General features: G+C 33.8%; 1 protein-coding gene across 1 annotated transcript in view; it reads left to right on the top strand.

Annotated features, from left to right (window-relative positions):
• The window catches only part of LOC127709614 (uncharacterized), a 401,059-nt gene that overhangs the window by 23,512 nt on the left and 363,347 nt on the right, over positions 1 to 14,200 (top strand). Inside the window, exons 4-6 of the mRNA XM_052215217.1 lie at positions 748 to 781; positions 2,744 to 2,870; positions 12,811 to 12,865. Of these exons, the coding sequence (XP_052071177.1) occupies positions 748 to 781; positions 2,744 to 2,870; positions 12,811 to 12,865 (216 nt within the window). The remainder of the gene's footprint in view (positions 1 to 747; positions 782 to 2,743; positions 2,871 to 12,810; positions 12,866 to 14,200) is intronic.

Genomic DNA, 14,200 nt, shown 5'->3' on the forward strand with positions numbered 1-14,200 from the left:
GTCATGTGTGTTATTTAGTTTAAGACTAAGGGGGGGGGGGGGGGGGGGGGGGGTTCCGGGAGAAGTTACTTCTTTCTTTTGTGTTATATAAATCTCATCAAACTTAGGCTGAAACCATATCATTTCAATGTGAGACCCTTTAAAATTAACTCTTTAATAACATAAACCGTTTCAATGTCTCTTCAGTGATGCTCGAGGCCAAAATATTTGAAAATCCAAAGCTTATTAAAAAGATGACGAGCTATTAACCAAAAAGGACAAAAAAGTATAGCCAAAGCCGGGCAAGGAATCAGAGCTTTGCATGAGGGAGATATATTCCTTAATTTAAAAATAATTTCAAAAATTTTGTAACAGCAAATTTTGATAACACAAAATCCGTATTTTCATGCCAGTACTGAAGTACTGGCTACTGAGCTGGTGATACCCTCGGGGACTATCAGTCCACCAGCAGAGGCATCGACCCTGTGGTAGTAACAACATAAAACTCTGTAACTACACTTAAAAGTGATTCAAACCAAGAATAGTTTTTAGACTGTTGACAGTTTTTCTACAATTAAAAGGGTCTGTTTAATTGTTAGGTCCTACTATGACCCCGTCTGTTGTATCAGTGGAATGCCATTTAGTGCTGCATTTATTATCTCTTGTCTCTTGTATATTCTAATCGCTTTTATCTCTTATGGCCTACTTGCAGGTACTGAATTGTAATCAATTTGGCATTTTTGGTTAAAAAAAATTCTTTTTTAACAGGTACAGGATCAGAAAACTTAGATTTTACAGAGTGGTAAGACTTACATTATTTTCCACTGGTTATTTTCTTTATTTTATTCGTTATACTCTAATCTCTTTCATTTCTTTATTAACTTAATTTTCATAGTACACATCTGATTTAAAAATACTGATCAAGGGATCAACTGAAAAGAATAAATCGTAACAATTAATTTGATTGATACTATGCAACATAAATGGACATGTTAAAATAATGATTATCTATATAACAATAAGCTGTGAAAAGCAATAAAAAAAAACATAAAAATCGAATACGCAGTCAGTGTTCTAATTGTTTTCATAACTAATCAGTATCATATAAACTTTTTTCCATTTTGCGTCATGTCATTTATCTCCCTTTTAAGGTTGTGGAATAGTTTGAAAATCCAGGAACTAACGCATTTATTAAATCTTCCTCTTTATAGCTATCCCCAAAACACCTTCTTTACTGGCCAACTGGTTCAAATCTTAAAAGTAAAATAACAAAACTACCGAACTCCAAGGAAAATTTAAAATGGGCAGTCCCTTGTCAAATTGGAAAATCAAAAGCTCAAACACATCAAACGAATGGAAAACAACTGTCATATTCCTGACTATTTATATACAAGCATTTCCTTATGTAGAAAATGGTGGGTTAAACTTGATTTTATAGCTAGCTAAACCTCTCTCTTGTATGACAGTCGCATAAAATTCCGTTATATTGACAACAATATGTGAACAAAACAAACAGATATTATAGGTAAAAATGTCAAAAATTGGGGAGAAGCAATCAATATTGTGTTATAATCTTATCACTATAAAACAAACAATTATGTCAACAAAGAAAAACAAAATAGCATATAAACACTCTATAGACAAAGCACAAATGCAAAAATGAAAGACAAGAATACAAAAATGACCATAGCACAATAACACAATGGCGGGATGTATAAATACCGAGCCACGCCAACAGATATAACCAAAAATGGACTAAACAATAAAGGTTAAAAATATACAAAGACAAATAAAAAAACCACTATAACACGTAATTAAGATAATAAACAACGTTAGTACTTAGAATATATGCTTCAAGACCATCATGAATTATTTGTGAAGTTGATACGGAATATTTATCAACAAGGTCTTGGTATCATCCGATGGACTTTTTTTTAGAAAAAGGACGAGAAGTTCTTTGACATAACCCCGGTTCATCAACTTTCTGCTCAAACACTGGTGACGTTTTATAAAGTCTGAGTAGCAGCTGCAAGCTCTTGAATACCGAATGAGTAGTGAAATGTATATCCCATATGCAGATGAAGTTGGTATATTGCTGCTAAGGTGGGGGAAATTGGTTATTCAAAAATTAAAATCGTCTCGTTTGTCATAGATTTTGGTACTGAGATGACCGCTTATGTCAAATTCGAGGTATAAGTCTAAAAATGAGGCAGAGGAAGCAGTGTCTGTTGTTTCTTTAATTTCTAGTTGGTTGTGGAGGGCTTATTAATGGAACCAAATTAGAAAAGTTTGGATTATTAATGCAAAGAACATCATCAATATATCTGAATGTGAAATTATATGATCTGGCTTCTTTGATCTTCTTGTTTTTGGACAGTGTCTGAAAGAACCCAGACTCATGTGAAAATAAGAGGAGGTCGGTAAGGAGAGGCACACAGTTCGTTCCTATTGGAATGCCGACAATTCGTTGAAAAAGTCTACCTCCAAATTCAACAAATATGTTGTCAATAAGAAACTCCAGCATACTGATCACGTGTTCCTCGGTGTAGCTAGTTTTATCTTTTTGTTCACTATTAACAAAATATGCTGTAAGGTGTATCCCAAAGCAATACGTTACAATTCTTATATTGAGAAGCATTCTTTTAGACGATTTTTCAATTTGACAATGGGAATGGTGGTAAAAAGCGTTGAAATATCAAAAAGATCTTACCTCATTTTCATTCCGTTTAATTTAATTTTTTTTTTTTGTTGTTGTTGTCTACAGGTTCTCTTTTGAAATTAATTCATCAGGAGAAATAACCCGCGTTTATCATGAATCGGGCGAACATCATGATGTGTTGATAGCTAAGAAAGGCTTCGCTTCTTTGTTGTCATCAAAACTACAGGCTCCGGTAAGTAATGTTTAACTCTGTGTTATGAGTGATTTGAAGAATTAAAATTTCGAGTATGTTTTTCGTTATAACGCTGCTATTTTAGTTGAAAATACTTGCTCTCAAAGGGTAAGGAAGTCCTAAAAACATCATATATTCAATAAAATGATATATTTGCCGGAATCTTCCTGCATTCCTCCCCATTTTGTTCTTTTTCTTTTTTCGATTGTGAAAATAACTTTACTGACATCATATTTAATTTGCGTCATCAATTAAAGCCTAATATTTACTCTTTTAGAAGGTGCAAAATGTAACCAATAATGGTATCATCCATGTTTTTGTTGTTTTGTGTTTTTTTTTAAATATGTGAGTCTAAATAAGCTTTTTTACGTTTGTGTACTAATCATATCCAGAAATCAACGCCACTTTGCTTGTTTGAATATTATACTAAAGAAATCGGATACGGATCACGGAAATTATATTAAAATGGAATTTTGAAAAAAAAATGTCTGTTTTAACTTTAATTTAAGTGATAGACAGGTTGCGGGGACAGAAAATAAATATACACAACAATATACACCATTTAAACGAAACATAATGACTGTCGTTGCAAAAATCAAGGTTCCTGAGCTATTTTAAAAATCGAAGCGATAGGCTTTTAACATTGCAGTATAAAATACAGGCTAAAATGGCAGAAACGTCAAATTTGCAAACTTCGTGTTGAAAATTGGCTAACAAGGTCATTACAAAAACAGGTTGCGGGGATCATCGGAAACTTGAAACTTGAATGTCCAAAGAATAAGCAAGTCCAAACCTTGTATGTGTAGTCGTTGAACTCTAGGCTCCCACGTAAAGTTAAAATGCCCCTATTTCAAGAAGAATAAACTCACGAAAACACGAAAAATTCACTAAATTCGCGTTCATTGTTTTGATTTTGACCGCCTGTCAACTTTACGGAAATATCAGAGTGATTATAAACAAGGACTCTGTGACGGGCAACTTATAATATCCGTGTTTTAAAGATTTTAATGATATCAAGCCAGTCCAGTTCAAACTATTATCACGTGGTACAATTCTCGTTTACATATTATGAATATTAATTAGCAAAAGTACTACTAATTTCTGGGGTCGTTGATACCATTAAGAATTGAATAAACTTTTAACTCTCATTCTAGTATTTCATTCAAAAACCCTTATGGTGTTAAACACCTGTTTTACTTCCATTACAAACAAATTACCAGTATTCTATGTGTATATAAAAACTGCTTGAATTTAGTATTAATAACTTGAAAACAAATATATATACTCCAGGGACACTTACTAGATAGAGTTGGAGAAAAACTGTTCATTTTATTTTATTTTGGATTTAAACAAAGACGGGATGAACTCTTTTGGCATTGTACTGAATAACCAAATTATCAAAATGGTAAAGTTGAAGTCATCTCGTGGGTGATTTTATGAACGCCATTATGATTTAGTTGACCGGTACGGAATACCTGTGTCACAGATGACCAAAGATATGATATATTTGTCGTAGACTAAATCAACGAATGTGACTTATAACCGATTTTTTATTTGCCATGAACAACACTGCGCATGACTCTAATAAAGGAACTGTTTGTCTATCCGGAGCACCTGTGAACATCCGAACTTGATGGGTTTTTTTTCCCACTTTTGATCATTTTCTATATATTGTGCTGTGGACTTTTGTTTCCAATGGCTTTTATTTGTGACAATAGTATTGTCTGTTTAATTTTAAACAATATATGGCATTTCACTGCCCTCTTCGACTTATGAATAAATGGAGTCATCATATGTTATGTCTCTTTTTTTGTATCCTTCTCGTCTTATTCAAAACACTCTACGTTAATGTTATCGTGTTTAAATGCTTACTAATTGCAATTTCGCTATTCATTTTATAAGATAACTTGTAACTACCGAATATTCTTATTTCCATTTTGCAGGTAGGTAATTATTCACATTAATAATTGCTTATTTTGGGAAACAAAGAATTAAACACAGTTAAACAAAATATGATTGTGTGGAAGTGTAGTGTAAAGAGTGGAAAAGTCAAAACTGTCAACCGAATCAAAACAACCATCAAAAGCACGTAATTCATCTAAAACATCTAAAGAATTTTTTACACTCCAAAAATGATTAATTCCACTATTTTCATATGTTTTATTACAAAAATAAATGATCAGTTCTTTGATAGTAGTTAAGGAACTCGTTAAAAGCACTGAAATTCTAGTAGTAGAACACTTACTAGAGGCCGAGATGAAACGATATTTTACGGGTTTTTTGTGTAGTTTATGTAACCAATACATAGTGGGGCCCTTCAAATGTTCTAGAGAGGCTTTAAGCTGAGCATGGTTATTTACTATATGACTCTCTTTGGAGCGTACTGCTGTGAACAAGGTTTTTGGGTGTGTTCTGGGGGTTAAGGACGATTGAATATAGTGATGGCTCGTTCGTTTATACTTAAGGTTCTTCTATTGCTTATTATGCTGTAATTAGAACAAGCAATTTAATGTACAACTGTATTCAGTGCTGGTCGAATTGAAACTGACCAGCACTGACGCTTGTTACCCAATTTACAATTTACTTTCCAGGTGAGGTTCGGCAAGGTTTACTTTTTGTGTTAACAAATGGTTAGATTAAAGATTTCCCCTGGTTGGCCCCATAACAAAAAGGGGGAAGCTAACAAAAAATGTAGCTATTATATAGTTTACTTGACCTCATTTTCATGGTTCAGCAACTGCTTGAAGAAAAAAAAAACATTTGTTTTGTTTTGGTTTTTTTTTATCGTGTGAATTTCTCACTTGATATGAGTAATAGGATAACCATATTTGATATAAGGAATCTTGTATGTTTTTTTTAAATTCTAGTTCATTTATATGTTTCGGAGTTTAGTGTGACGTCCATTTCACTAAACAAGTACACATTTTTGTTTAGTGGCCAGCTGAAGCCCGCCTCCGGGTGCGGGATTTTCTCGCTGTGTTGAATATCCATTGGTGGCCTTTGGCTGTTTTCTGCTCTTTGGTCGGGTCGTTGTCTCAATTTAATGTCGTTCTTGCATGGTATCATATATTACCTTGACCACATTTTCATGGTTCAATGGTCAATGTTAAGTTTTCATGGTTTTGCCAGTTTATCGAATACTGTAAGCAGTACGTACACTATATTGGGTGTATGGAATAATTGTAAGGTCTACATGTCTGACAGGGTTCATCTGATCTTGACCTCATTTTCATGGTTCATTTGTCTATGTTAAGATTTTCGTGATTGGTCTGTTTTTCAGGGACTATCAGCAACAAGGCCACCATATGTGTTGTATATAATGATTGTAATGTGTACATGACTGTCTGACATGGTTCATCTGACCTTGACTTCATTTTCATGGATCCTTGATAACTTTAAGTGTACGTTATGTTTGTAGTAAAACCTTCATATGACAGACTTTAAAATAATAATTCAATCATGATAAATAGAGCAGGCGATACATTTCAGCGTGTGCACTCCTTTTTCATCGAAACAAGCAAATAACACGCAATTCCTTGTAACTGTGAAGATTTCGAGGAGCGGAATATCTTTTTCTTTTTCAATGTTTAAAAGTTGAAGAAGACTGTGATCATCTATTTCAATAAATAATGAAAAGTTTCCAAATTTTCTAAAACTTTACAAAAAAAGGATAAATTATATGGCTTTTGACCACAAAAAAATAAACCCATTCTCATTGTAGTTAGTAGAGCTATCATCAAAAACAATTAATAGTGCGCATGGCTTTTCTGTTTGTATTGCCTAAGGCACGAAGAGGACATCAAACAAGATATTCATAACGTAAATTAAAAATAATTTAAATACTATTCATGATGAATTAAGCCTGAGTCATTCACCGATTAATTCAAGGTCCAAATGCTAAAAATATTACTCTGTTGTAAAAAATGTATTTTCGAATGTCAATGTGAATAAATGGTGAATAACCCCGTAGGCCCCCTATTGTAAATGGGAACCAAGGATTTGTATAGTAAGATCTAACTGTAGAAATCCTTGATGGAAACAAACTAATTTTTTCACTTCCCTACTGAAACAATTTTTTTTTTCAAGAAATTGTGAATCAAACAATAATATAGGAGAGAGAATGGTATATTTTAAACGAACTAGCGCCAGAGACATATCTGCTATCGCCTTTCCATTATATCTAAAACACTTTTAACTGATGTTGACGAAGATCTTTCTTCAAGTTGGTCGGTCTCTTCTTATTGACCAACTAAACAAGTTAGCGAAAAGAACTTATTTATGTTCGTCACCCTCCTCAGAATATTTTAGTATTTTTGTGTTTATCCCCCTCCTCAGAATATTTTAGTATTTTTATGTTTATCCCCCTCCTCAGAATGTTTTAGTATATATATTGTTGTCCCCCTACTCGGAATGATTTTAGCATATTTATGTGTGTCCCCCTCCTCCTACCCTCTTTGTATATTTATTAAATGGTCCAAAATGTGCATTTTCTATGTTCGTGATGTCTTCAGTTTGTACACACTTTCAGCAACCAGAAAGATGAATAACTCAAAGACGAATTACCCACAGATGGAATTACATTACCATCACAAATACGAAATGTAATAATTTGTGCTGGGGACGAGCACTTCAGGGAAGTAGTGGAGAATATAACCGGAAGAAAAGTGACATTGGGAACTTTTACTATATTCGCAAAGTGCTATATATGAACTCTCGTTTTAGATTGAATATTTCTCGTTTTAGTTTTAAATTGAATATTTCCTGTTTTAAATGTTTCTTTATTCTTAAATATAATGTTTCTTCGTTTCAAATCCCCAAATAGATTATAGATTTCAGTAATTTACAACTTAATCCGATGGCAGTTAAAAGTGCGAAGATAATACATGTATCTTACACTCAACTACAAAAGAAGCAATTATCGCTATTTTCTTAAGTTTAGAACGAGGACAACAAGGATTTGTATAGTGAGATCTCACTATACAAATCCTTGAGGACAATAATCCGTTTATGATTACATAAGATTAGACAATGTTGATATATTTTATGAGAACCTTTTATAATGTTTTTAAGATCCTTAACTTGGGATTAATGAATTAAAATATGTTTTATAAACTGTTGCTTGAGCAGTCTTCCCCTAGCTCTCAAGCTGTACACTTGTGAATAAATTTGTATATATTGTATACGGTCTTGCGTTTTAAGCAGCCACAGTGTCGGTTATAGACCAACAGACTTTAATGTAACCCGTACCGAAGTTTACGGGGTTATACAAGCGCAAAAAGTACATCCTCATTATCGGTGGAGATTTCAACCTCCCCGACATCAATTCGTCAAGTCAGCCCATACAAACAAAGCAATATCCTGCTTATATCAACCAATCGTACTTAGACACAACAACAGATAATGGTCTAACACATTTAGCGGATTTTCCAACAAGTAAGAAAACACGCTGAACCTGATCTTTACAGCACATCCATCATTAAAATAGCGCTGAAAACCACTGCCTTCCATTGGAAATAGTGATCACGACATTGTAATTCTGGACCTAGCTTGGAAACCAGTAAAACCCAAAACTATTAGACTGAAATTTACCTCTGGAAAATAGCTGAGACTCATAAAATACAAGAGGATTTAACAACATTGTCATAGCCTTCAAGAACCAAACACATCAGAGTATGGAAATTATATGATAGACTTTTAAATCAACAATTAACACCATCATAGAAAAGCAGAGTACCAACAAAATCAAAATACACCAATCAGAGGATGAACACCGAGGTCAGATGGAAAATCAGCCAAAAGCATAGAGCCCATGCTAAAGCCAGGAAAATAAAAATGAAAAAGACAAAGACAGGTACAAGAATCTACAGAGAGAAGTTTTAATATGAAATCAGAATAGCAAACAAACAGTACATGACAGATGTTATATGATTAAGATAACACCAACAGATTATGGTCATATATCAAAGGACAAGAACTTATAGAATGATAGCGGATATGTTCCAAATGTCGTAACTACAATCCCGTCACCTTTCCCCTAATGTGACCTACAAAATTAGAATTATTACCGGGTTTGTACTAGCATGAGCAACATGACGGGTGCCACAAGTGGAGCAGGATCTGCTTACCCTTCCGGAGCACCTGAGATCACCCCCAGTTTTTGGTGGGGTTCGTGTTGCTCAGTCTTTAGTTTTCTATGTTGTGTTTTGTGTACTATTGCTTGTCTGTTGGTATTTTTCTTTTTTAGCCATGGCGTTGTCAGTTTATTTTCGACCTATGAGTTTGAATGTCCCTTTTGTATCTTTCGCCTCTCTTTTATAGGAGTTGCACCATTAAAAAACCAAACTTCCCAGACAAAGGACCAAGTCCATTTCCAACAATGAAGGGTATTAACATCACTGAACATGGAGTCTATAAGCTGTTGAAGGACCAGAAACCTTACAAAGCATCAGGTCCAGACGACATCCCAGCTTTTATAGAATTTTTTTATAGCTCTCTCTCTCTCTCCACTTGATCACTGTTTATACGAAAAATGAGTTTGAATATTGTGGTGTTTTACTCTCAAAACACTTTATGTTGTTCTTAACTTGTTTTTCCACAATATTCATTATCTGGTTATTGTCAAATTTCTTGGCAGTAATTATTCTTTTTGGACGTGCTTTTCTTAAATATTCGTCTGGTTCATTAGCAGGAACTAGCCCCTCAACCACCTTGTACAGAAATATTAGCTTCTGGCTTGAGCGTCTTGTCAGTATATCTTGAAGTTCCAATTTGGCGAGCATATTTGAGACGCAACCATCTTCTCTGAATTTGTAGTCTCTCGTTATAAATCTTGCAGATGTCACTGCATTCTTTCAAGCTTGTTGAAGTTTGTAGATGTGTAGGGTCCCATACTATTGCTCCATACTCCATTGTTGACCTGACCAGCGAAATATATGCTGTTTTCTTGCATTCTGGTGACCGGGCAATATCATCTCAAATTCATTCTCAGGAGGCCTAGTGTTGAGTTTGCATGTTTCGTTACGCTGGAAATATGGGGAGTCCATTTCAGGTCCTCTGAAATTTGTAGGCCCAAGTATGGGTTATGTTGGACTTGTTGTAGAATATGTCCGTTGAACTGTAGAATTCTTGGCCCTTGTTTTTATGTTTAAAATGTAGCATTTCTTTGCGTTGAACCTCATTCCCCAGTTATTTGCCCATACTTCTAGGCTCTTTTAGTTTAGATCTTCTTGGAGGATGTCATGGCCTTTCTGTGTCTTTATCGATCTGCAGAGAATTATTCGTGACGGGTTAATACATTAAACACGAAACCGTAAGACATAAGTAGCTCATTAGAATTTTTAGGCTTAAAAAGAAATCTTAAATTCCAGGTAAGCGTTTAATTTTATGAAACATATAAGGCATTCAACTTGTATTTACCTAGTTCATGCCATGCCTTAAAACTTTCCAGGCGCACAACTTTGTCTGTACGTGTTCAGATTAAATTTCAAGTGTGGTGTAAAATGGCCATATTTTTCAATTCCTTCTGATGAACCTTAAACAGTCGGCAACGACTCCAAGAAGAAGAAGAGGGGGAATATACCGGGTTTCGCTGAGTTACAAACTGTGACTGGGTCATAAAGTAAAGAGAGTCGGACACCGTGTTAAATTTGATATTCCGAAATTAATATCGTAGCTGTATCCTGACTTTCTTTGATAGTACTTTTACGTGGGAAAATTCAACATCTGCAATCCAAAGCCAATGCAAATGTATGATCTTACAGGTAGTAGTCAGCACAGGGTTACGGTTTCGTGTTTACGTATAAACCCGTTTATAATAAATAATTCACAATATTATTTTTCCATAAAAGATGTCATGAAAGTCATCGATATTTGAGGTTTATGGCCCTTCTGTAGGTCTGTGTGTTACCAAGGAATTATAAATCCTTGGAAAAGTGCTACAAAAACTACAGAATAAAAGTGACGTGCCGTTTTGTACATATAGCAAAGGGGAATGTTGTTCGAAGCAATACTGTTTATTGTTTCATTGCATTTTACAGAGAATAGGAATTTTGTAGCAAATACATATAGTCAAGATTTTTGCAGAAAATGAACAGACTTTATTACAGAGATTTTCGTAATAAATTTTTTAAACATAGATTTATACTCGCTTGCTCTTCCATGATGTGCTACAGTGGTGTTTATTGTATACAAAAAGTCCTACACAACCTTTAGAATAAAAAGTAAACACTGTTCAGAGGCTTAGTGTTCAAATTTTCATTGGTATGGCAGGAAATCTTATGGGTCGCGAAGCGACTCATTCTGCCTTGTAGAGGTGTATATTCGGCAGGGGGTACTGGTGCCGCACAAGTCTCCCGGAAATTTTTGGATAAATGGGCCATAAATGATGCAAAATCATGCATTCTGACTCTCTCCTGACACCTTGCTAAGGGTCTTGGCATGTTAAACAGGGTTTGTTACTCATATTAGTCCAGCAAGGGCTGGCTTCAGCGACTCATTTTTGATTTTGTTTATTTTTTTGCTGTAAGTGACAAAAAAAAAACAAATAAAAAATAAAAATGAGTCACTGAGGCTAGGGCTGGTCTATCATTATGTACTTTTCTTTCAAAGGGTCAGGCAAAGGGTGGCACATCGACTTTGTGACTGCAGGAGTAATATCCACAGCATATATTCCTACCGCTTGCTTTCAGATTTTAGCGTCACGGAAACGCTTACTTTCAGCTTTTTGTTCACTATCACACAATAGATTGTAAATTTGTAGAGGGTGAAACTCCAATATTACGACAAATAATATACAACCAAGTGCCTCACAGAACTTTCGCATATTTGGTCTTTTATTTTTTCATAAAACTTACTTTACAAAAGCGTGTTCAAATGTATTTAAAGTTTAACACTTTTTGTTAAATGACGAAAAGTTTGTAATTTCAAATCAAAAGAGTGTTAAATAACAAGAGAAAATTAATCGCATTCTGATTTTCGTATGTTATGTTCAAAATGCAACTTTCTTTGCAAAAACTCTTTAAACAGCTGAGTTGTGGACTGTTTAAGTGCTTATATTCAAGCATTTGACCGTAAAATTTGAAATTTTTTCGACCGATTTACAGTGTCAATAAATGTGTTGTTGAAGTCAGTTTATTATGTTTATATTCCCATCGTCCTGGTGACTAGAAGCAGAATGATGTGTAGTTTAACCATAATGATTACTTATGAATAATTACCTGTAATACACAGGGAAGCTGCATTATACAGGAAGTTGCCATCGCCGGAATTAAGACTTGGAACAACTCCATCTTTTGTATTTTCATGTGTACTTAAACTTTGTGTTGTGTGCAAAGTGTCTGACACTATTTTTGTTGCAAAAAATTGCCTCACAATGTTTGTATCAAAGAGACAACAACCCGACCAGAGAGCAGAAAACAGCACCAAGGCCACCAATGGGTCTTCAACGCAGCTAACATCTAGCACCCACTGACCCAGAAGCCATTTTCATGTAAAATAATAAAGAGTTCCATTTCTTTTGCTTATTTTCAACTGGATATCCACTTAATACAATCTGAACTTGTGTTGTTTAGGAAAGACCTTTTACATAATGTATTATATTTTTCTTAAAAACTATAAATTCAAAATTTATTGCGTGCATTTATTATTGCTATTTTTTAAGAATGAACTAAAAAGCAAGTTTAGGATAAGCTACACACAGATGTATGTATCAGATATCAAAATGCATGTTCTTAATATTGTGATTCTCAAGGAGTGCACGTGGCATTATTCACATTGATAAAAACCTTGCAAAAAAATTGGAATCATTTCTGAATTTACTTAAAATGTACAGTTTTTTAGCTCTTTGACTGGATCTGACTAAAGAGCGTATGCATTTATATTTTTGATTAATTTTTTCAAAGTTTAATGCATGTTCTTTTTTTAATTTTGTTTCTTTTCACAGGATAATACTGCAAAAAGTGAATGGACTTATGAAACTGAAGAATATGGAAATGAAGGTACATATATATATAACATCATAATTAGGCTGGAATTTGGACTGGAGGGTTGTGTTATCATTGGATAAGACACTTAATTAGCATCGCAATATGATCTTATATTACATTGTAGCCTTTTATATCCATGGTAAACATGATATTGTGTTGATGTTTAAAAGTTCTCTGATCAGGTCAATCTACTTGCATGTTGACACACCCTACAACTAACCTGTAACATTTTCATTAAAACCACACAAGTCAATAAGTGTTTCATTTAGTTTTCCTTTAGTTAAAGTTTTTGAATCTTCTGGAGTTCTGTTTCACATTTCTAGCCTAAATGGACAAATCTTTTTCTCTTTGATTTAAAAAATGACATGGTCTACATGGTCGAATTTAAGGTCTCTCAGATGTTTTTAAAAATGCGAGCATTAATTGTCCTATTTTTCAACAAGCAGTTAAGATATGAGGAAGTTTGCTTTAAATGAGCGTTTCAATTTACATAACCAAAATATTTTATTTCAGTGTCTGTGACTGTTTTATTTACAATGTACACAGACAAGGAAGTATTATATATCTTTTGTCCTTAAGGTGCAGATGAATTTAATTGTAATATCAATCTATAAATATGCATGAAATTTTAATGTTGCATGCAGGTAAATTGGTATTTTCTAAAAACTTCCTTAGTTTGATAGTTGGCTACTGTCCAGATTTTTCTACTCTGAACAAATACAAAAGCTCTACTTCTATACCTTAAAATTATTAATAGGCAATGAGATAGTTTTATGATGAATATTGCAATTAATGTTGGAGGAAATAATACATTTCAGATCTGAAGGAGTTAAAATTAAAATAGTTGTGTCTGTATGTTTATGATTAACTAGATGTCTCATCTGAATTTATTGTGTTGATAAGTTGCTCTTTCATTGACATATACACTACATTTTATTTTATTGAATATATGTTGTTAGTGATTATAAAATGGAGGTCAAGTTCAATATTGAAGATTTTCACTTTTCATGTTCAGGAGTTATGGTCCTTGATAGATTTTAAAATTGCACTTTATGTTGTTTCCTTTTAGTTATCTTTGAACCATTCAACCAATACTTTTCAAACTTGTAAAATATGTTGTTACTTATGACAAAATGGAGGTCGGTTTCAAATTGATGATTTTCACTTTTGCCGTTCAGGAGTTATGGTCCTTGATAGATTTGAAAATAGGCACAGAATATGGCAGATCAAACCAGCCTGACAGCGCTTTCAAAATAGGAAAAACCCAGTTTGCTGTCAATTTGACAGCTCTTATCTTCTTCTATTATAAAGATTTTCCTTTAAAAGTATTCAGAGAAAGGATTTAGA

The sequence above is a fragment of the Mytilus californianus genome, unplaced genomic scaffold (assembly GCF_021869535.1).
Source record: "Mytilus californianus isolate M0D057914Y unplaced genomic scaffold, xbMytCali1.0.p SCAF_7, whole genome shotgun sequence".
In the NCBI taxonomy this organism is placed as follows: Eukaryota; Metazoa; Mollusca; class Bivalvia; order Mytilida; family Mytilidae; genus Mytilus; species Mytilus californianus.